The sequence below is a fragment of the Podarcis muralis genome, chromosome 1, assembly GCF_964188315.1.
Source record: "Podarcis muralis chromosome 1, rPodMur119.hap1.1, whole genome shotgun sequence".
NCBI classification, from domain to species: Eukaryota; Metazoa; Chordata; class Lepidosauria; order Squamata; family Lacertidae; genus Podarcis; species Podarcis muralis.
Genome location: NC_135655.1, coordinates 21,559,277 through 21,581,838, shown reverse-complemented (window position 1 = coordinate 21,581,838; position 22,562 = coordinate 21,559,277). Strand labels below are relative to the sequence as shown.

The window sequence follows — 22,562 nt, the reverse complement described above, 5'->3', positions numbered from 1 at the left end:
CACTGGGGAATCACAGCACCTGCTGTGGCTGCAGAGACCAGTACCTCAGAACTGCAGTCGCCTGCGTTGTTTTTGCTGTGTTAGCAGCACCAAAGTGACCCCTCCGAGGTGCAAGCCTGGGCAGTGCGTATGGAGGTTCTGGGCTGCCCAGAAGACAAGACCCCTCTCTCAGCCTCACTGATGTGGTCCAAAGGAAAGCAGAGCAATATATTTGGCACCAGCTTGACTGCAGGAGTTGCTGGAATGAGGCATACAAGGCGTCATCCAAGCATTATAGGGACTCAACTCTGGATTTGTGCAGGATTTACTCCTTAGCCTTTTCTTTTCCTGAAGCCATCCCACAAGGCAGTTTTACGTGCAAGCTCCTTGTGTCATGAATGAATTTCATTTCATTATTATTTTATTACAGATACTCCACTGAATATAGCTTCACAGAGCCTCCAGGGCAGCTGGCTAACACAAATAATAATAGAAATATCCCCTGAGTTTGAGAAAGGTATACATCTTTCTTCAGGTAGGAAACAGCTGTAACACAAACAAATTTTGGTAAACTATTCCAAAGTTGTGAGTGGTAGAGCATATATGTAACCAAATGACCTTGTAAAGATAGTCGTGCTTATCCTCCTACCCACCTGTTTTTCAGTCAGTAATTTTCCATTGCAAACTAGAAATATACATAACTTACTTGAACTGATTTCCTGCATGAAGTTTCTAAGTTGCTGAGGGCAATGAATTCTGAAAATGTAATTTGCTTTCGAACGCCTCCATAAAGCTACCCTTCCCCCTGATCTTTCTGTAAACAAGCAAACAAACCCACCTCTCCAGTGGATCAGGGATTTTCCTGAACAGCAAAAAGAGAAAGATGGGCTGTACCTTCTTCTCCCACAACCACTGGATATATTGGAAAGGCCAATATTGTCTCATTGCCTCCGTTTTATGTGCTTGGTGTGTAATAAAAATGCTAAGAAAAAGTTTTACAAATATTTTAATAAAGACTTCAGCTGGGCAAGTTAAGAACAGGAAGAAATTCATTCTCTAATTTACTTTAGGGTACAGTCTATCCCCCCCCGACATGTTTTAATTTCTTCTTTCCGCAGAAGAGAAGATTCCCCACGGCTGCTACGATTTAAAGCATCAAATGCTAATGCAAAATTCGAAGAATTACAAACATAGGGTTTTCTTTAGAAACGCATATGCAATGCCCTGCAACACCCTGCAACTTAAATGAATAAATGAACTTGATTAAAAGGATACAGAACTGATACACACACAATTATGCTTACCTACTCCTCTGTGCTCACTGCTACCTCTGCAGTTGCTTCCACACAATCCCAATCACGTGCAATGATTTCCACTCACCTGGTTCTCTCAGGTGGCATGTTTTACACAAAACTCAAGACACTGGACATCACCTGCATATCAGGTAAACTCAGCACCAAGAAGGACCATGGGGGGGGGGTGTCTGTAGATGCACGTTGACTGACTTGAGAGCAGCAACAGGAGAGGAAGCAGCAATCATTCTAGAACAGGTCTGTGCTTAAAAGGGGTCTGAGCATCCAGTGGCTGAGAAGGGGAGAATTAACTGTTCCTTATCTTGCACCCCCGAAATGTCCCATCACTTCTTTAACTTCTATGCATTTTGCTGTGGTTTCTTCTTCATCTTCTTCTTCGCTTTTGCTTTTGACATGGTGTCCAATGCAGACTGAGAACGTTCTTCCGAAATATCGGACAAGAGCAGTTTCCCAGACTGGGTTGGGTATTTGGTCTTCATCAAGCTTTTAAAAACGGACTGAGAGAGCAAGTGTTTCAGATGTTTCTTCATTCCCTTTAGCATCTTCTGTTTTTCACTCTCATTTTGCTCGTCGGGTCGGCCTCCTGTAGACACACACACAGGGAGGGGGGAAACATAAATCCCAGCACAAATAATCAAGAGGGGTTCTAGAAGTTTTGTTACTTAAAGCTGGGGGCTGGTGAAAAGCATAGGGAAATCTACTGATAGATCACTGGACAATTTACAGTACATAGTTAAGGGTTTCTGACTCCCAATAGTTAAATGATGACATGTAAAACAAGATTCATTGTACACCTTTAGGCACCAGGCAAAACCACTCCTCTTTAATCTTGCCTTGGCAAGATGAAACATGAACACCTGCTACACTTGGACTCCAAGTGCATTGATCCTTCAGGAAGCATTAAAATATGAGACTGGCATTACTGAGGTTTGCAGCTTTTTCTTTTTCTGAATGTCTGAACTAGCGCTAAGCTGTGCCCACTCTTGATGAGTTTGAATGAAGCTTATGCCTTACCTGCTGTCCCCCCCACTGCCCAACTTGTATACAACCTCAAACATTTTCCAAATGCATTTTAGATAAATACAAGAGTCCATAAATAGAGCTCTTTAGATGTGTGAAAGTACCCAGGTTATTGCCTTCATTGCTGCATCCAGGAGATATGCCCCTTATTACACCTTTCTCGGGGTGGTTCCTCCCTCACAAGCCCAAACACACACACACACACACACACACACACACACACACACACACACACACACACACTGCTACTTGCCTATTAGCTCATCATCATCTAAATCAAGCTCTAGCGCTTCTGCAGCTTGCTGGAGCCATGAGTTGTGCTGCTTCGCTCGGCTGTTGAAATATTCCATCTTCTCAATCTTTCTGGCCAAGTTCACCCGCTCCTGCAACGAAGCACAGTGAGGTTATGCAGGGACAGGACGTGGGCACTCAAAGCAGTACATGGACAAAGGCAATATAAGGGCTAAGTTAGACGTGGCACTGTTTTCACTGGGTGGGTCTTTCACAATTGCTTTTTCTTCAACAAATAGATGGTACAGGTCTGGGGATGTCTCTGGCCATTGTTATTATTATTATCATTATTAATATTTTATTTACCTGCCCTTCACCTTGTTAGATTGCTTCTCTCATAATAGCAGGGGAGATGAAAAAGCTTCCACACACTTTGCCTTTGTAAGGAATTCACGAATTCTAATGAACTCATGGGACCCTAGGTTAACCATTACTCCCTAAATTTTGCCATCCCTGTTATCTTCTGGACATACTTCAAGGTGATGGTTTGTAAAGTAACCCTTGGACCTCAGTCTACAAACATTACTGGCTTACAAAGGGGTCAAGCTGACTTGGAATGAGGAGACCACCTGGGTTGGAACTGGCACTCACTTGCAAAGTTCACTGGGTGATCTTGGGTAAATCATGGGCTAGTTTGTCCGGCTACCTTGTTTTGCAGGACTGCCATTAGGCCAAAATGGAAAGGGGGTCTAAGTACGCTGAACTTAAGCTCCAGCATGCCTTACATTGGTCTTTTATGGAACATCAGCAGACTCAAATGGGGAAGGAGGAAGCCAACAATTCTGAATTAGAAAAGCTTTCCCCAATGACAACAATTAGTTATCTTCCACTTGTAACATGGTGATGTACAAGCTCGCCTTAAGAAGTTTGGGTACAGTGTAACTTAAGTCAACCAAGCTCTGTGCATATAAACATATCCTATGTTTCGGTGGTTTAACTGGACTTTTGTTCAACTGCAATTATTAATAAAAAGATTGGAAAATTATTTGTAAGACTACTGCTGCTTCCTCTATTTTGTTACCCAAAACATTTGGGATGGAGCAAGCTACTACCTCAAAACAGACAGAAAAAAATAATATAGACCCAGCTTCAAATTACATAGCATTCAAAACAAGGAAAATGACAAAGAAACTGGAGGGGAAATATATTTATTTTTCACTGTTATTTTATTAATTGAATTTATATTCTGCTTATCCTCCTAAAGGAGCCTTTTCTACAATGCAAAGCAATGGAAGCGATTATTCTCCACTAAGTTATATCGGAACCACCAGAGCAATTCACAAAGTCTTTTGCCCTTAGCTTTCAACACATTTTAATTCAACCATTCTGCTAGATGAATGTTCTAGATGAAAAATGAGATCTGGCAGGGCGCTGCCAACATTAAGAGCTTAGAATGTAGGCACCAAAGAAAGTCCCACGCAAGTCTGCAAATGGGACATGGTGATTTATCTATGCCTATATTCCATATTTAATAAGGGATTAAATTATTAAAGCCGCAGAAGTGACAGCAGGGTGATGAGCAATTTGAAATTCTTAAGCAGCCAAATAAAGGAAAAATTAGTCCTGAAAAACATTCATTACCTGCAATCAACTACTGAAAACTAAGCTCATTAAAAACAGCTTTGATTTTAATGTCGCCACATAACTCCTGCTCTCCTCTTGTCTTTCCTCTACTTGTGATAACATAATGTCTTCTTTTCTGGTCTTCCAACCCTGGCTAGCAAGATCTAAAGGAGAGATGAGCACTGAAGAAGCTGAACTCTGGCTCTACTCGAGTAGAGCAGCACATATCTGTCACGGATGATTTGGTTTAGATTCCTGCATTGCAGGGGTTTGGACTAGATGACTCGTGGGATCCCTTCCAATTCTACAATTCTATGATTCTATACCCAACTTTATGCCACCCTGCTTTCAACAACTTGTCACAGGTGACCAGGACATTAGTGCAGGCTGGCAGAGAAGGGATGGATCACTATGTCTCTCCTCCACCAGCCCACTTGCTAGAAGCATTTTTTAAAACAAAAAATTTACAGCAAGCTTGGCTCATGAACAGCCATCTCAGTCAAAACCACTGTTCCAGATCTCACTTCCCAACCAAGTTCCAAAATCAGGTGTTAGGAACAGACATCTGTTACAAAGCCTTGAGCAACTGTGAAAAGCGCTGCGGTTGAGAAATAAAATAAAAACCACGAACACACTACTTTCAAAGGAAATATCTATTTCACCTTGATTGCCGTCATGCATTTTGTTTCGACGGGGAAAAAAGGAAGCTCTTCGTTCTTCTCCAGCGTCTTGTAAATCCTTTTGAAATTCATCATGTCGCTTGGGCCAATCAGAAGCAAGCTCAGGCCCTCATTGGCAGCTCTGGCGGTCCTGCCGCTTCTGTGCACGTAAATCTCAGAGGTGCGAGGAACCTGCAACAGCGAAAGAGATTAAGCACTTCTGTGGGAACGGGTCTGAAGTACACAAAAAGAGAACAATGCATAACGCTCCCCAGCAGCAAGCAATTTCACACCTACTATGGCACTGTTTCAGTTTATCTCAATGTGCGCTAACTCTTGGGAGATATTGGATTCCACAATTATGTGCAAGCCCAGAAATGTCAGAGATATCTGAAACGACAGGCTGGTTGGCACATGCCACAGTTACAAACAATGCTACTAACCAAAAAAAAATCATTTCTGCAGGGCTGAGCAACAGCAGAATAAAGAAGAAAGGAGCAACACTCAGAAGGTCCAAGTGTGTCTGTTCCTACATTCTCTTAAGTTTACCTAACAGACTACTAGTCTTGAGAACCTACATGGGAATATTTTAATGACAGTCCATCTATAGGTAGAAGAATGGAAAACATATAAATTATATTGTTGACATCTGTCTTGGAAGGCAATGGAGGAGTGCGCCTTTGTTATATACAGTGCAACAAACAGACACACACCTTGGCTTTAAGAATTAAAAAACAGTGTAAATAATAACCTATTCAGTTGCAATTAAGAGCTAAATTTGCACCATGAAGTATAAATGGAAAACTTGATTTTCAATCCCCCTTAAATCAATGATTTAAATCAGCTTCCCTGCCTCCCTGTTAACTGAAATCATCTTGATTTAAACCAATCCGCCATGCCTCTCTTTCTTCTTCTATGTTACAACCCAAAGACAGGCCACGAAGATCGCTTGTGGTCTTCAATTTACCGCCAGCCATCAATGTATTACAAATTCATGAACAGAGAACAGAAGTACATTTTCTTCTGGTACCTGGTAATGTATGACATGCTGCACGTGAGGAATGTCAAGACCACGAGCGGCAACATCTGTTGTCAAGAGGGCACAGCTGAAATTGCAGAAGTGGAGACAATGGTTGTTTTACTAAGGAAAGGGGAGGGGGGGAAGAGCTCCCTAAAGTGCATTAACACTGAATTCAGTATTACCAGAAGGCCAGATACAGTAACATAAGCAAAGTAGGGCTGTGTCTTAAGTACTGCAGAATGAAAAGAAAGACAAAAAAGAAGATAACCTATCTATTTAAGACTGCTTTACTTAGCCTGTGAAGGATGGGTGGAGAAACCTTCAGGGGCTACTGGTTTGTTTCCCGTTACAATTCAGACTGCTAGTTTTCACCTGCAAGTTTTTGGAGCAAGGTTATCTGAAAGGCTTCTTCCATGTCAGCCTGCACAGGTTTTAAGATCTAGGGGGGAGGCATCTGAAGCACACAGGGCAAATGTTCAGTAGAGAGCCTTCTTGATGGCTGCTCGCAAGCTCTGAAAAAGCCTGGGACACAAATTTTCACAGCCCTCTAGCAGCTATGGTGCATAGCTGTCAACTTTTCCCTTTTCTTGCGATGAATCCTATTCGGAATAAGGGAATTTCCATTAAAAAAAAGGAAAACGTTGACCGCTATGCTATGGTGGCTCATCTACCAGAAGCGATGTATTTAGCGATAGCTCTTGACATGTATACCTGATTCTGACCAAACTAAGCCTCCCGATGCAAATCATGTTCTAGGAGGCTTAGTTTGGTCAGAATCGAGTATAAACTTCCATAGTTAATGCTAAATAAGCTACTTCTGGTAACTGAGCCAACATAGCTGCTAGAGGAACGTGAAAATGTTTGTTCTGGGCTTTTTAGACTCGTCTACCCATGTACTATCTGAAACCAGATGTGAAATATATTGGCATTATTTTCAGTTCTCCTACCCACACTATATAAATAATTCTAATTTATCTTTTATAATGTTTTACCTGCTTTGGTTTTTTTTTTTACTTTGTATCTTTTTCATTTCATTGCAATTTATCATTTGATTGCAGGAGTACGTTACTGCTGATCGCTGCCTTGAGCAGCATTTGCTAAGGAAACCAAACATCCAACCCACGTCAGTCGCTCCAACTCACGGTAAGTTTGCTTACTCCCCTGCACAAAATAGTTGCCCTGTACACTAGGAGTCTAGGGGTGGGGGGGTGGGGGAAGATGCCTGGCCCAATTCCAGTGGCCCTGAGGGAGGAGCTGCCGCCGCCTGGCTTTCTAGCTGTCACCCTAGAGGCAAAAGAAAGGTGGAGTACACACACTGCATGTGCAGTCACAAAACACGGTGTGTCACCCCTTCTCTAGCCAGTCCTCAAGGACAACTAGCCGTTAATCAAAGCTATACAGTGTGTGTGATGACTACTCATCATAGATTCTTGCTTTGTCTGTACTGGTTGCTAGTTTTGTTTGTGGGAGCGATTCAAATCCTCAGGACTGCAATACCTCAAAGGCTGCCTCTCCCCACGTAAACCATGTTGTGTTCAGCACCTGAGGCCCTTCTTCGTGTGCCTCCTCCACATGAGGTCCAGAGGGCGGCAACACGAGAACGGGTCTTCTCTGTAGCAGCTCCCCAATTGTGGTATGTTCTTCCAGGGAGGTTCGCCTGGCACCTTCACTATATATATTTTAGGCGCCAGGAGAAAATGTTTCTGTTCAACCAGGCCTTGGGCTGATTAATATTCTACAGCCTTTTAAATGTGCCTGTGGGAAGGGTGTGTGTGTTACTGTTTCGCTGTTTTGTTTTTAATTATTCTGTATTTTATTCTGTGAACCGCGCTGAGATCAAATCAATCAATAAACGTTCCCATTCTTACTGATAAAGCCCTAGAGGTATTTGAAGGTCCACCTCCTATTCTTTATTTAATTCACAGCTTGACGTTCCTCCCTAAGAGTCCCCAAGGAAGTTAACAGCATCAAGTCAAAGTATCCAGGACACAACAATTAAAATGAAAGTCATGATACCCCACAGCCTAAAAACGCCAATCCCCTCCCAAAGGCCTGGACAAATAGAACTGTCTTTGAATTCCCCCCAAGCACAGCTAGGGGGTGGGGACTGCACCATTACCTCCAGGAGGGGTTCTGAACACGTGGTGGCCCACTACAGAGAAATCCCTCTTGTGCACTCTCATCCTCCTTGCCACTTGCAACAGCCATACAGCTTTCAGGGTGTCTGCCCTCCACCGCAAATTATGGGTTGCGGCATATGGAGAATATGGCTTCTTCAAGTACCCATTTAAGACCTTGCACACTAGTTCCAACACCTAGAACTGCGCCCAGTCGCTCCCCAGCACCCAGTGTAGTGCTCTCAAAATTGGAGCCATGTGCCTTTCTCCGGCAGCTCTGCTCTGCCCAGAGCTACTGCATTCCACTGCTGCAGCTTCTGGACCATCTTCAAGGGAAGCCCCGTGTAGAATGCACTGCAGCAATCTGCACGGGAGGTTGGCAGAGCATGGGTAACTGAGGCCACGCTATAGGATCCTGTCACTCAACTGTGTTCAATATCAAAGGCCTTGCTCTGTGTCCTACCTCCGCTGCAGGTGTAGCTGTTTGGCACTTAAGACAGGGCCTTCTCTACTGCGGCCTCCGTGCTTCCCACAAAGAACTCCTTCCCAAATTGGATCCCTCCATTTTAAGCTTTAGGCAAGTCGTTATTACTTTTCCCCTTAAACGTTTCACCCAGCTTTAAATTTACAGTTTTTCAGCGTTTCCTTGCTAATTGTGCTGCGGCGCATTACTCCATTCTTGTTCTCATTGTGCAATCCACTTTTGAAAAGCGGCATGATCTTAATCGATAAAATAAACCAAGGGGGGGGGGGGGAGAGAGAGAGAGACAGAGAGAGAAACCAACCTGTTGCGTTCAGCAAACCTCTCCAGGTTTTTCAGCCTTTGCTTTTGGTGCATGTTTGCATGAAGAGGCAGGAGGTTGCAGTCCAATATCGTCAGGAGGGCAGTGAGCCGCTTGATGCAATCTATACTATTAGCAAAAACCATGGTTCTGCCTGGGTACTGAAGGAGGAAATAATACAGGTAGTAGTCTTTCTCCTCTGTATCGCAGTGGATCCTGGTCTCGGTGAGAGTCTCCACGGTGGCCTCTTTCCTGGTCAAGTCTATCACTTTGGGCTTGCCCTTGATGCCAACTTTTTCCATCAGCATTTCCAGCTTGGTCTTCTTGTCTATTTTGACAGCTCTCTTCTTGTGGAGAACCCTAGTCGGAGCTTGGTGGATCAAAGTCAGGGTGGCAGAAAAGACAAACGTCTGGCGTTTGGGGTTATATTGCGAGTCGCTCAGCATTTCCAGCAACTGAGAGAGTTCCTCGAAATGCCCCCTCTCCACCATCCGGTCCGCTTCGTCGATCACCAGGCACCTGTCAGACGGACGCGAGAGACAGTTTTAAGACAGTTTCGTTTTGAGATAAGAGGAGAGCCGACACGCTTCAAAAGAGCCCTACCTGCTACGGCGCACACAGAAAAGAACAATGGCCTGCGGTACGTAAACAGAACCACAAGCCAATGCTTATTCCGTATGCTTGTATAGATACCAAAGTGGGGAACCAAGGTGCAAGGAAACAAAAGTCTGATGGAATTTGCACCAGCAAATTCAAGGACTTTGCTGTCGCAAAGTGACGACCGCTAGGCCTGGTGTATCAATGCATCTCCCAGGACTGGTTTGAGGGCCAGAGCACAATGGCGCCTTCACCTGACAGTAGACTGTGGGTGAAACTGCCACCACTCCTGACTGTAAGGTGCCAGAGCTGATGCAGATTGTTATTCCCTTAGCGCACTGGTGGCAGAGGGACTCTTTGCCGCCAGCACCTGGTAGAACAGGTTCCATCAGTGCTGTGGCCAGTGGAGGTCATTATTCCCTTGGCGTGCCACTGCTTGGCGCACCAAGGGAGGAATGAGCACTGGTGGAGGAAGAGGAGTGCGGGGGGAGTGCCCTGCCCCCGGCAGGGTGCCATTGCTGCTGCCCCCCTGCCCGTGCTGGGCGCCACGCCCCCGCAGGCAGCACCCCCCGCCCCCAGGACGCATGCCATGCCTCAGTGGGTGGCGTGCCCCACCCCCAGGATGTGCACCACGCCCCTGCGGGCGGCGCGCCCCACCCCAGGACGCACGCCAGCCCCGCCCCCCGGTGCCGGAGCATGAAGCTCTGCCACTGGGAATGACCTGTAGTCTGGGCCCAGAAGGAACCAGGGCGAAACTGCTGCCACTCCCACTAACCCGCAAATGAAATCTTAAATGTAGGTTGTGGTTGCCACCATGGAATGCCTAGGCACCATTTCTTTTCAATGGGATTTGTTATAATCATCATCATCGTCTTGTTCATTTCTATACCACTTAAAGAACAAATCTCAAAACGGTTTACAGCATACTGAAACGTCAAATAAAGCAATCCAGAATACAACAAATTCAGGCTTCAAGGAAAATATTTCAGATCCTTCCCTAAGTGACATTTTGCTTTCCCCAGTTGCCAACCCGGCATCCAGAGATCTCCAGGTGATCACAGCTGGACCCACGGCAGTCGCAAAATGCACCTGGCGCCTGGCTGATTTCTAATACTGGTCGCCACTTGCCAGTGCCTGGAAATTTGCTTTGAAACGTGGCATGAGCTGGGTGGAGGGGGAAATCTGGTAAGTCAGGCCAATTATGGAAACCGTTTCCATCCTCCGCCCACCTCAATTGTTCTGTAGTAGCTTCATGGTCTCTGCTGTTCATCTGAATGAGCCACAGTACGTTCAGGTAGTTGCAACAGAGCTAAGTGGTCCAAGTGCAACATCAAGCATGCGTAAGTATCCCCCGATTCTCAAAGCAGCAACTGTGAACTTCAAGGGAAAGCCCTGAAAGATCCTGCAAAGTGTTTATTGCAGAGGTGGCTAACCATGGTGCCCTTGGTTTTGCTGAACTCCAAATCCCATCAGCCCCAGCGAGAACCACCAACGGTCAGGGCTGCTGGGAGCTGTAGTCCAACAACATCTGGAGGGTGATACATTGACTACCTCTGTACTATTGCTTAAGAAGGAAGTATTTTAGCATTGATGATCTTAAAAATACCCAGATAGTATTTGTTCGTTTGAGAGAAGGAAGACATATTTGAAAAGGGATCTTGAGTACCTGAGTTGCCGCAGGTTTGAGAGATGTGGCTGCTTCTCCTGTATTAGCTCCCACAGGCGCCCCGGGGTCGCGATTACAATCTCGGGCTTCCTTTTCAGAACTCGCTGCTGCTTCTGAGATGCCATTCCTCCAACAAGAATGGTTGCCTTAATGCCTAAAAGACAGAAGACCAACAGGACATTAAGGTCCCTGGAGCACTGTTGTAGCAGCTGTATTTCATAAAATTTTCTAGCATGAAAGTCATGAGATGCTGCACCATGTTTGTAAGAAATCACTGGATTTACCTCTCCTCTTTTTAGGAGCACAAACCTCCACAAAAGTATTTCCCAAAGTTTTTTTTTTAAAAACCAACAAACTACAAAGATGACTGCATCTCCAAAACAGCATTTATCCCGTATTCAAGATGGTGTACACTCCTCCTAGTAGTGTATCATTTTAAAAATCCTTACTGATGCGATGCTGAGCTCCCCCAAAAGTGGAATTCTCAACCTGTATAAATTATGCAAATAACAACCACTCTTATTTTGAATAATTTATCTTGGCTTTCTAGTTGTGTGAGAAAATGAACCGGGCAGGTCATTGAAGCGCCACCACCAATCACTGGACTTCTTACTCAACCACCTCTCTGGGTTCTCAGATGTCCACAGGCCATGCCTGAAGACACCTTCAAACACAGCCTCACAGCAAGGAAGGTTAGAAAGCTGCATTTCAAAAAAGAAAAGAAAAAAACCCAAGGATTTTCTCAGGAAACTGATTGTGCATACGAGTACCGTAGTCTGTGCTTTCCCTGCAAAGAAGACAGAAAACAGTAGCAAACTTTCTCTGCAGAGCATGCTTTCATTTTAGGAAAGGGGAACTGAACAATGTACTTCAACAGTAAGGTAAGTAATGGAAGACAGACCTTTATATGTATGTTAGATGAAAATAAAAACTGATTTTATATATGCTATTGTCTCATCTCTCTTCACTGTATTGTAGAATCACTTCCAGATGCATCATAGGAAGTAATTCACAAATGAAATAATAACCACAACAATAGCATTGATGGATGGCCATCTGTCATGGGAGCTTTAGTTGAGATTGCTGCATTGCAGAGCGTTGGACCCATGGAGTCCCTTCCAATTCTATGATTACCAGGAATTGACATTACCTGTGAATCTGTTCACCGCATCAATGTGATGCTTCACTTGGACAGCAAGTTCTCTTGTAGGAGTCAAGACCAATCCCAGAAGAGGATTGTTTCTATGTGCAGCAGCATTAGGTTTTGGGGAACCCAGATCACGTTCTGCACCCTCCAACACCTTCAGGTTTCCTGCTGCCAAAGACTTGTCACCATCGCCATCGTCATCGCCACTAGCTTCACCCCCATCAGGGCTCAAGCCTCCTGTATCCACACTCTCTTCCTGCTTGGGTACCTCATCCTCACCATCCTCTCCTTCGTCAAGCTGGCTGTCCCTTCCACTTGCCAGTCCTGTTGACTTGCGCCACTGCAGAATGGAATGGATCATTGGAATGGCGAAGGCAAGAGTCTTACCACTTCCTAAACATGGACAAATGAAACACAGGTTAGAAACCTAGGAACACAAGAGGAGCCTGCTGGATCAGGCCAATGGCCCACCTAGTTGTCACGGGGTTGCCAGGGTACACCTTTCAGGAGCGGGAACAGTCAGAGGGAGATAGAGAGGAAGTGACGGATGGGGAAGAGGGAGAGAGCCAGGAGGCAGGAAGGCTCTCTGATGCTGAAGAAGAGCCCCAGAACCGCACAGGAAGTTCAGGAACAGATGGAGAGCCTGTCCCTGTGCCGTCTACACAGGAAAGGAGAGGGTTAAAATGCAAGGATCAGAGACGTCCCATGAAACTTCCCTGCCTTTTCTGTTGAAGGAGAAGCCGGAGAAGACAACTCCCCGAATCTGAACCGGACGATTCGGACGCATGATTGTAATGTGCTGCTTGTACATATGTAAAATAAAGGTAAAGGGACCCCTAACCATTAGCTCCAGTCGTGACCGACTCTGGGGTTGTGGCGCTCATCTCGCTTTATTGGCCGAGGGAGCGGGCGTACAGCTTCTGGGTCATGTGGCGCCACCCGCATCCCTCTCTTAATTAAAGCCATGTAAATATATGTAGTTGCCTTATAATGAGTCAAATTGGCGCTTCTTAAAGCAGGCACCTGTCGTTGCTTATCTCACCAAGGCACTTCACAGTGGGTTCCTTTTCAACAGTAGCAATTAATAAATATAAATCATTGTGAAATCTTTTGAACAGATACATATTTTTTAAAACCAACAAATAAGTGCCTGGACTCTTAAAAAGTATTGGTTCCTTCGTAGGCTGCTAGTCTGTAATAAGACTCATCGCAAAGCAAAATGGATACTGTGCTTAAAAAATATATTAAAAATTGCAGTGGTTTCTGGCCTGCTTGTTGTTGGGTGTGCAAAGGCTGCTCTGAGGCTTCCACCATCCTAAGGTAACATACATAGCAGTGTAATGCTATTGACGTGCAACATGTGTACTTGGTTGGATTTTTCCTTCTATTCTCTCTCTCTTTTTTTAAAAGCTCTATAAAAGGAATTGTCTTAATTGACAGCTCTGATCAGCGCTCTCCACACACAGAAATGAAAACTAGGCCAAGGACAAACTGCATTCTACTCAACTCATCTCTCGTGATGCAATTATCTGTTGCTGCCATTGACATTTTAACTCCTTCTGTAGGAAATATGGAGTCACTAACCCAGTGGTTTCCCTCATAAGGAGTGGAGGGACTTTTCCCAAGTGAAAACTGGCAAACAGGAGGGTCTCTCTTAATCCCTGCCCCCCACACCAAGCGCCCCTGCGCATATGCCCCAGGTCTTGTGGTAAAGGTTGTTCACCCAGGCTGGCCTCTGAATCTGGAAGACAGTCCACCTAGGGAAGGGGGAATTGGCAGACATTTCTTCTATCACACCAATGCTCCCCCTCAGTAAGTGTTGAGGTAATGTGAATTCAGGGGAAACGAAGTTGGGACCTTCTCAATTCAATAAGCCAGGGGTGGTTAACCTGCAGCCCTCCAGATGTTGCTGAACTACGAATCTCATAAGTCCCAGACAGCATGGCCAATGGTGGAGGATTATGGGAGTTGTAGTTCAGCAACATCAGGAGAATGGCTCTGTAGCTTTAGCTCTCAAAAAAAAATGAACGATTCTCTCCCCACCAAAATGAAACAAAACCGAGAGGGGAGTTGCCCAGAGCTCAAAAGGGGACAGGGTGCAATCTGTCATGTTGACAGACAGGTCTTGGCTTGAATTACAGATACAGTGGTGCCTCGCAAGACGAAATTAATTCGTTCCGCAAGTTTTTTCTTCTTGCGAGTTTTTCGTCTTGCGATGCACGGTTTCCCATAGGAATGCATTGAAAATCAATTAATGTGTTCCTAGGGAAACCGACTTCAGACCAGGTCCGGGGACAGTCTGTCCCCCGACCTCTTCTGAAGGCTGGGGGGGGGGACAAGGGCTTTTCTTCCCACCACCAGCATTTTAAAAAACCCCGGGACAGCGGAGGGCTTCTCCGCTGTCCGGGGCGATCTTAAAATGCTGGCGGGCGGCATTTTAAAATCGCCCCGGGACAGCGGAGGACTTCTGGACCTCTTCTGAAGGCTGGCGGGGGGCAAAAGTCTTTGTCCCCCCTGCCTGCCTTTAAAAGCCCTCCTGGGAAGGCAGGCAGGGGGGACAAAGACATTTGCCCCCCGCCCTCCTTCAGAAGAGGTCCAGGACCTCTTCTGAAGGCTGACGGGGGCGAAAGTCTTTGCTCCCCCCCGCCTGCCTTCAAAAGCTGTCCGGCCAAGGCTTCGCGGACCTCTCCGCAAGCAGCGGCAGCGCTGCCGCTGCTTGCGGAGAGTTGCCGGCATGCCGAAGCCTGCGCGCGCTGAGATCAGCGCGCCCAGGCTTCGCGGACCTCTCCTGCCTTCAAAAGCCGTCCGGGATAGCGGGAAGCGCTTCCCTGCTATCCCGGACTGCTTTTAAAATGCTGGCGGTGGGGAGCAAAGCCTTTCGGCCCCCGCCAGCCTTCCTGGACCTCTTCTGAAGGCCGGAGGGGGGGGGGAAAGGCTTTGCTCCCCACCGCTAGCATTTAAAAGAGGTCCCCGGAGATTTCCCTATGGGCTTTCGTCTTGCGAAGCAAGCCCATAGGGAAATTCGTTTTGCGAAGCGCCTCCAAAACGGAAAACCCTTTCGTCTAGCGGGTTTTCCGTCTTGCGAGGCGTTCGTCTTGCGGGGTACCACTGTAATTATTTTCTCAGGGCACTCCAATCACAATGTAGAGGTCTCTTACGCTTCTAGGGAAGAAAAGTTGAAATCCCAAAGTCTTAGGGGGCATGGGGAGCTCACACACTCCACCAATAAACCTTCTACCACCACCTTATGATTCATTCTGAAATTCAGAAGGCTTCATCCCCTCAGAAGGGGTGGTGATGCCTGCAAACTGCATCCAATTCAGCCAGAACATCATAAAAGTAATAGACTTTTCCTTTAGTTAAGATTCATCAAATTTTAAAGATGCCCTTCATGAAAATTCTCTATTGGTCTACAATTTGGCAGGCTCACTGCATTCCAGAAGGGCATTTGTCTCTCAAAATTTTATCCACTTTGGCCAAAAAGGGGGAAATGTTATAGTCACTGCCGGTTCCCCCTTACAGTGAAAAAGGAAAACACAGAGCTTTGTTTTAGGCATAGTAGCTTAGAAGCCAGAGCACAGACTGAAAAAGAGAGTACAAAGCAACTCGGAACAGACTGGAATATTTAAAAACACACAAACACGCAGATACGAGTTGAATCTTAGTGCCCGTGCAGCTGTCTGTGATTTGTTACTGACAATTGGCAGGTTATAAGAATTCATATTTGATGCCTGCCAAATTTAGCGGAGAGAGGCCAACAAATCTAATACACTGAAATTGCCATATAAAATTTTACAATCAAAAAGCACGTTTCAAAGTTGAAAATTTGCACTTTTGCTTTTAACTTGTATTTTATTCTGTGAACCGCCTTGAGATCTTACGATGGAGAGTGTTATATAAATTTAATAAATAAAAATAATAAATTGTTGTGGGGAAGAGGGCATTGCTGGTCTTGCCTACAGCAGTAAAATGTCTTGGGCCGGCCCTATCCTCACCACTGATGTCCTGTTGGCCCTCTTCAATTTCACCAGCCCCTGCACCCAAATATTTTTCACCCACAAAAGAAAAAGATGAAATTCTCAGCACACTGTACTTTGTGCTCAATTACCAAAATCCATGCTTCTTTCATTTGCTTATGGAGGTACAGAATCAACACAACTTGGACAGTGGAAGTGAAACAACCACCGTAGCAATGAGTTATACCTGTCTCCGCAGCTCCAAGGATGTCCATGCCATCTCGAATCGCAGAAGGCAGAGCCAGGGCCTGAATCGGAGTTGGCGCACTGAACCCTAATTCACTCAGTGCCTGAAGAACAGGCTTAGGAACGAAAAGGCCTTTCCATGCAGACATGTCCACTTCCTGACCTGAAGATAAAGACAGGACTTCTGCCGTCCAGTTTTTAGCCTTTTTAGAAGCTTTAGCTGGTTCAGCAACATCTTGGGGAGGACATGTTTTCTTCTTCAACTCTCTCTTCCTCTTTTTCTTCGCTTTCCTTTTCAGGATTGTGGTGTCTCCTTCCACTCTCTCATCTTGCTCAAAGCTAGGGGTGGGCTCTTTACATTCAGCCTCCTGCTCAGTTGTTACCAGTTCCTTCACTTTGGGTTCATCACCACTCCTCACCTCCTGTTCCAGATTTTTCTCCTTCTTCCTCTTCTTTTTGGGAATTGTGCTATGTTCTTCCTCTTCTCCAGGCCTCCTACTAGATTTTCTCCCCTTGGCATTTTCTTCTCCCGCTTTTGAGGAAGACACCAGATTATAATCGGTAAGCTCCTCAAAGCATACTAAGCCTCCAAGTTGCTCGTTGGCAAAGAGATTTGGGTCTATCTCAATGGGCTTCCATGTCCCTGTCACTTTGATGCCTCTTCGCTTAAGTTTGGATGGAGTCTTAAACTTACTTGAACCTCGCTTGAGCTTCATGACTGACCTTCAAAGAAGAACAAAGGAAAATATTTCAAAAATGGCTATCAGTTAAATTCATTATATAAAGTACATAACATGAAATTGCACAAAAGGAAGAGATAAAAGAAAAAAGGATACCACTGTGCACTGTTTTAACACTTTATGCAATTATTAAATCTTTTTTTAAAGTGACTCATAATGCAGAAAAAGTGATATATGGCAGTACATCATGAAATTTGTTGTTTTTAGAATTAATAAACAAAGTCTGTTTGGTGCTGCTATAATTGCTTGTAAAAAAAGCCAATCTGGATATTAAAACCATGTCCCAGATTTTCTTAAGCCAATCAGAATTTCTGTGGTTTTCAAGGATTGAGCTATATATTCCTGCCACTGTCAATAAATTTAATATTAATTGTAAATCTACTTTGCTCTGCCTCTTCTTTGATTTGATGGAAGGGTATATCTTTATAAACTGGACTAGGCAGGTGATGAGGCCATTTCAAATCAAAATGTAATTCTCTGCAACTCCTAACTATGAGCATCTCTCCTTCATGCAATCAGCAGTCCAGTTTCTCTTCCCCTCTTGGGTCCTCCCTAAGTTCATTCAGACCATTCCCACCCTCCTTTCCTAGTCCTTCCCTGCTTCCCATGCCATGCTACCTTCTCCCAAGACCCTGTCTTTCCCTAGACCAGAGTTTCCCAACCTACTGCATTCCAGATGTTTTGGACTACAACTCCAATCATTCCAGACCATGGGTGAGCGGGGATTTGAACCCTGGTCTCCCTAGCCTGACACCCTAACCACTATTCCAACAGCATTTAGAGGGCACCACATTGGCTAACTAGCACAGACCTTCTCCTTACAGTCGTCCTTACCAGCCTGCTAAGTCCATTCATATGAAAAGTGACAATAGCTACTAGGACGTTTACTGTTAACATTTATCTTGGGGGCTGGGGGAGTTGAATAATCACTCATGTGAGCAACTCCTACAGCAACATGTCTCAATATGCCCTTCATAGGCTTGTGTTCTCTTCCTGGTTCTTTGAACATTTGGTTCTACATATTTTGTTCTGAACAACAATCCTCTCAGATTTGGTAGTGACTGTATTTTTTTAAAAAAACTTTCAGGCAGCAAGCATGGACAACGCAAGCTATAACTGGCAGCTGTGGCACTGGATTCATTAGACTCAAAAGCTGGTAGAAGATTACATGTACAAAAGGAATAAAAAATTTCCTTCTGAAATTTGCAAAGGGAAGACATGAAATGAAGTGGTGCGTTGTACTGTCAGCTGCATATTCCCTTATAAAGGATCCTAAACATACAGCTGGGCATTCACAGAATCATAGAGTTGGAAGGGACCCCGAGGATCATCTAGTCCAACCCCCTGCAGTGCAGGGAATCATAATCTGAATAATATTTATTTGCATCAGCCACTGGCCGTAGCAATAAAATAAAATAAAATGTACTGAAGACAGACGTAAAAGCTTAACTGTACAAAATACATTTACAATGCAGGATCTTTTGCCCAACGTGGGGCTTGAACCCATGACCCTGAGATTAAGAGTCTCATGCTCTACTGACTGAGCTATCTCAGGCATTTGACCAGTCCCATAATGGTCACAATAAGGTTACAGCAGGAGGACAAATGCTAATCAACAGGTTTGACACTTAGATGGCCCTTACAGTGGTATCTTGAATTACAGACGCTTCAGGTTACATACGCTTCAGGTTACAGACTCCGCTAACCCAGAAATAGTACCTCGGGTTAAGAACTTTGCTTCAGGATGAGAACAGAAATCGCGCTGCAGCAGTAGGAGGCCCCATTAGCTAAAGTGGTGCTTCAGGTTAAGAACAGTTTCAGGTTAACAACGGACCTCCAGAACAAATTAAGTTCTTAACTAGAGGTACCACTGTACTAGCTGGACCATAAAGAAGGCTGATCGCCGAAGAATTGATGCTTTTGAATTATGGTGCTGGAGGAGACTCTTGAGAGTCCTATGGACTGCAAGAAGATCAAACCTATCCATTCTTAAGGAAATCAGCCCTGAGTGCTCACTGGAAGGACAGATCCTGAAGCTGAGACTCAAATACTTTGGCCACCTCATGAGAGGAGAAGACTCCCTGGAAAAGACCCTGATGTTGGGAAAGATGGAGGGCACAAGGAGAAAGGGACGACAGAGGATGAGATGGTTGGATAGTGTTCTCGAAGCTACCAGCATGAGTTTGACCAAACTGTGGGAGGCAGTGGAAGACAGGAGTGCCTGGCATGCTCTGGTCCATGGGGTCACGAAGAGTCGGACACGACTAAACAACAACACCACTGTACTAAGAAATAATGACATCAACTTTTTAAAATTGTGATATATTATTTTAATTCTGCCCATCCTCCACAGGACCCACATTATCAAGCATACTACCCATTCCCCATTATTCTCCTTGGAACAGCCCTGTGAAGCAGGCTGTGCAAACTGTGTGCAACTAACCCAACATCACACCATAAGCTTCATGACTGAATGAGGAACCGAACCAGTCCCAGTGGCTTCTGTAACTGATGGCAGCTTACTCACAGAAGCTTGTGTGCCTGTTTGGAAATGCCTGCAGTTTCATCTGGTAGCCAAGGGGGTACATTTTTCCATGCTCCTAGGTCCAGCCCCCCCCCCCCCCAATAGGGCTAGGGAGCTGAAATAAAAGAGTGATCTTCTACACCTTTATTCAATGTTAGCCATACTCAGAACAGACCCACGGAAATATGCTGACTTAAATAACTGAAGTCCACTGGTTTCAATGGGTCTACTCAGAGTATGACTCAGCTGGCTATCGCTCAGGGGCTTACTTCAAATATCTGAGTATTTAACATGGTTAATTGTCCAACATGTCAAGCCTAATCCTAAACTACAGTTTTTGTGGGATTCAGTGTCCAGGTTTAAACATACAGTTGTTAAAACAGGGCTGCAACTTTGGGAAAATAAGGCAGAAGTACCCACATTAACAGATGTACAATAGGTGGAAATTAAATAGCTGCATCTTTCTCCATCCTATACTGTACCTGCAATGATTTATTTGGGAGGGGGCACTGTTCACATCAAATCTGGCTGTCACCTATGCTAAGGTCATGTGATTTTAAAAATATATTTTTAAAAAAATATATATTATTGTAAACCCCTGTGATTGATATTAATTTATATATTAATAAACAAACAAACAAATAAATAAATAAATAAATAAATAACAGAAAATGTTATTTACCCCAACCAATTTGCAGGTGAACAGAGGACAAGGAAGAATAAAAAACAGAAATGAACTGTAAGTGTTCGGCTTTCTGAGTAATACCCCTCCCCACCTTCTCACTATATAGAAGGATCTGGCAACTTCTGTTTCAGTGTATCTGAAGAAGTGTGCATGCACACGAAAGCTCATACCAAGAACTAACTTAGTTGGTCTTTAAGGTGCTACTGGAAGGAATTTTTTTTGTTTTGACTATGGCAGACCAACACGGCTACCCATCTGTAACTGGCTTTCAGAGAATGAGAGACTTTCGGATCTCTGCTAATCAGCAACCTCCCAATTGACCAGTCCACCCAGTAAAAGTGGTACGCAACAACATTAAGTTGTGAGCTTGCGTCCAACACGCACCCAACTGCACGGATTAACAGTTGACCAGGAAGCCATCCTAAATATGTTTTATTCAGAAGTTTATTCAAAACCGGGGATTTACTTCCAAGTACTGAGGAGAACAATCTCCAAACCACCACAGCGCCATGAAGCTCAGTGGGGTGAACCCCAGCTGATCCCCCTCCCCAGCCGTTTCTCAACCAATCTTACCGTTACTGTCGCGAGATTAAAGGGGGGGGGGAGAGGGGAGAGAAAGGAAGGAAAGAGAGAAGGTATATGCCACTCTAGGCTCCTGAGAGGAACAGCGAGGCATCAAAGCGGCAATAACAAGCATTTTTAAGGATGCAGCCTTATAAATGGTAATGAAACTACAAGAACAGTAAATAGCAACCTCGATTTTGCTTCTTTGGGGTCTGCCGTCCGTCCTTTCCTGCTACCCGCCCCACGCGGTCATCTCCTTCCAAATTCTTATTATATATTCTTATTAGTTGAACTTATTAGTCGCTTGTCACCCAAGGTCTCCAAGAGACTTACACTGAAATATCTATATGCATAAATATATTACACCACACAAATCTCTACGACTGCCAAAAGTAATCCTTGCCTTCCTTCCTCCGCTGGCCTCCGAGGCTACTTCTGCGCGCTTGCCGGGTTTAACAGCCCAGCGAGAGCCGTTTGCACCCGCCGAGAAAAGTCCCTACGAAGAACCTACCAGACCCTGCACAGCGACGCTTCCGGGAAATCCCACCACGTGGGAGCCTCACGGGGGCGGCCATGATGCCATGACGTCATCCCTCAGCGCCGGGCTCGCTTCAGAACTTTTGTCAAACTGCCTGCCTGGCTGCCTCTCCAGCATTGGGGAAGGCTGCGGTTGCTGCGTTGGGGCGGTCATGTCTCTGTGGGAAGGGTGGGGGAAAGCACAGGATGAGGCATCCGATTCTGCTGGTTGTTGTTATCCGATGGTCGGTTTAGATGAGCGTTATTGCTCTGGTATGTTGAGTGGAGTTTTGGAGGAGTTATGTTATCAGGAAGGGCTCTTCCCCACCCCCGTTGCTTAATTATGGCTGTTTTATTATTGTTGTTGTTGTTGTTATTTTATCCTCAGAGAATGTTCAGCACTTCATTAGCTCGAGTAACCGAGGCATAAAGGTAAAGGGACCCCTGACCATCAGAGTCGTGACTGACTCTGGGGTTGCGGCGCTCATCTCGCTTTATTGGCTGAGGGAGCCGGCGTGCAGCTTCCGGGTCATGGGGCCAGCATGACTAAGCCGCTTCTGGCGAACCAGAGCAGCGCACGGAAACACCGTTTATCTTCCCACCGGAGTGGTACCTATTTCTCTACTTGCACTTTGATGTGCTTTCAAACTGCTATGTTGGCAGGAGCAGGGACCGAGCAACAGGAGCTCACCCCATCGCGGGAATTCGAACCACCGACATTCTGATCAGGAAGTCCTAGGCTCTGTGGTTTAACCCACAGCGCCACCTGCGTCCCTCTCCAGCTAATCACAGATTAACAGGAGGATGGTACTGCACGCTTTCTGAGCACTTGTGCTCTCATGCCCGTAGTCTCAGTCTGAATCGTTTGGCCCTGTATTTTTTCTTATTAAAAGTTGCTGAAGTCTTTTCACCTTGTGTTGTTGTTGTTGCTGCTGCTGCTACTGCTACTTTTAAAATTGATTTTATTAATTATTGAAAAGGAGGGATGAGAAATGGCATCCAAAAAACATTCCCCCTCCTCCCAAGCCCATTTCACAATTTTATTTTTTTAACAATGTCCTATATAGAATAGCAGATTGAAGCAGTAAAAATGTCAAAGTGTATTCAATAAAATAAAATCATAATTTCCTAAGTTGTCCATTTTCTTAATGTTACCGTCTTTCACGTGACCTATTT

General features: G+C 45.1%; 1 protein-coding gene across 4 annotated transcripts; it reads right to left on the bottom strand.

Annotated features, from left to right (window-relative positions):
• Positions 1–969: 969 nt before the first annotated feature.
• Positions 970–21,521, bottom strand: DDX24 (DEAD-box helicase 24). 4 transcript variants are annotated; one of them, XM_028716907.2, is made up of 9 exons: positions 21,382–21,521; positions 16,359–17,080; positions 12,159–12,548; positions 11,009–11,162; positions 8,749–9,264; positions 5,856–5,931; positions 4,829–5,017; positions 2,566–2,695; positions 970–1,875 (listed from the first exon to the last, which is right to left on the bottom strand). In XM_028716907.2, the coding sequence occupies exons 1-9, from the start codon at positions 21,459–21,461 to the stop codon at positions 1,631–1,633; spliced, it is 2,502 nt and encodes an 833-aa protein (XP_028572740.2). In that variant the 5' UTR covers positions 21,462–21,521; the 3' UTR covers positions 970–1,630. The 4 variants fall into 4 exon arrangements, with proteins under 4 accessions (XP_028572740.2, XP_028572759.2, XP_028572749.2 ...); XM_028716926.2 differs by having other exon boundaries at positions 21,274–21,397; XM_028716916.2 differs by lacking the exon at positions 21,382–21,521 and adding an exon at positions 21,204–21,227.
• Between the last annotated feature and the right edge of the window lie 1,041 nt (positions 21,522–22,562).

Bases quoted from the DNA above. Each gene is read 5' to 3' on its own strand.
- DDX24 (XM_028716907.2), bottom strand. From the start codon at position 21,461: ATGACGTCATGGCATCATGGCCGCCCCCGTGAGGCTCCCACGTGGTGG. The intron at 17,081-21,381 runs GTAGGTTCTTCG...TCTTCTTTGAAG, and splicing joins GCGTCGCTGTGCAGGGTCTG to GTCAGTCATGAAGCTCAAGC. The intron at 11,163-12,158 runs GTAATGTCAATT...TCTGTCTTTTAG, and splicing joins TGCGGTGAACAGATTCACAG to GCATTAAGGCAACCATTCTT.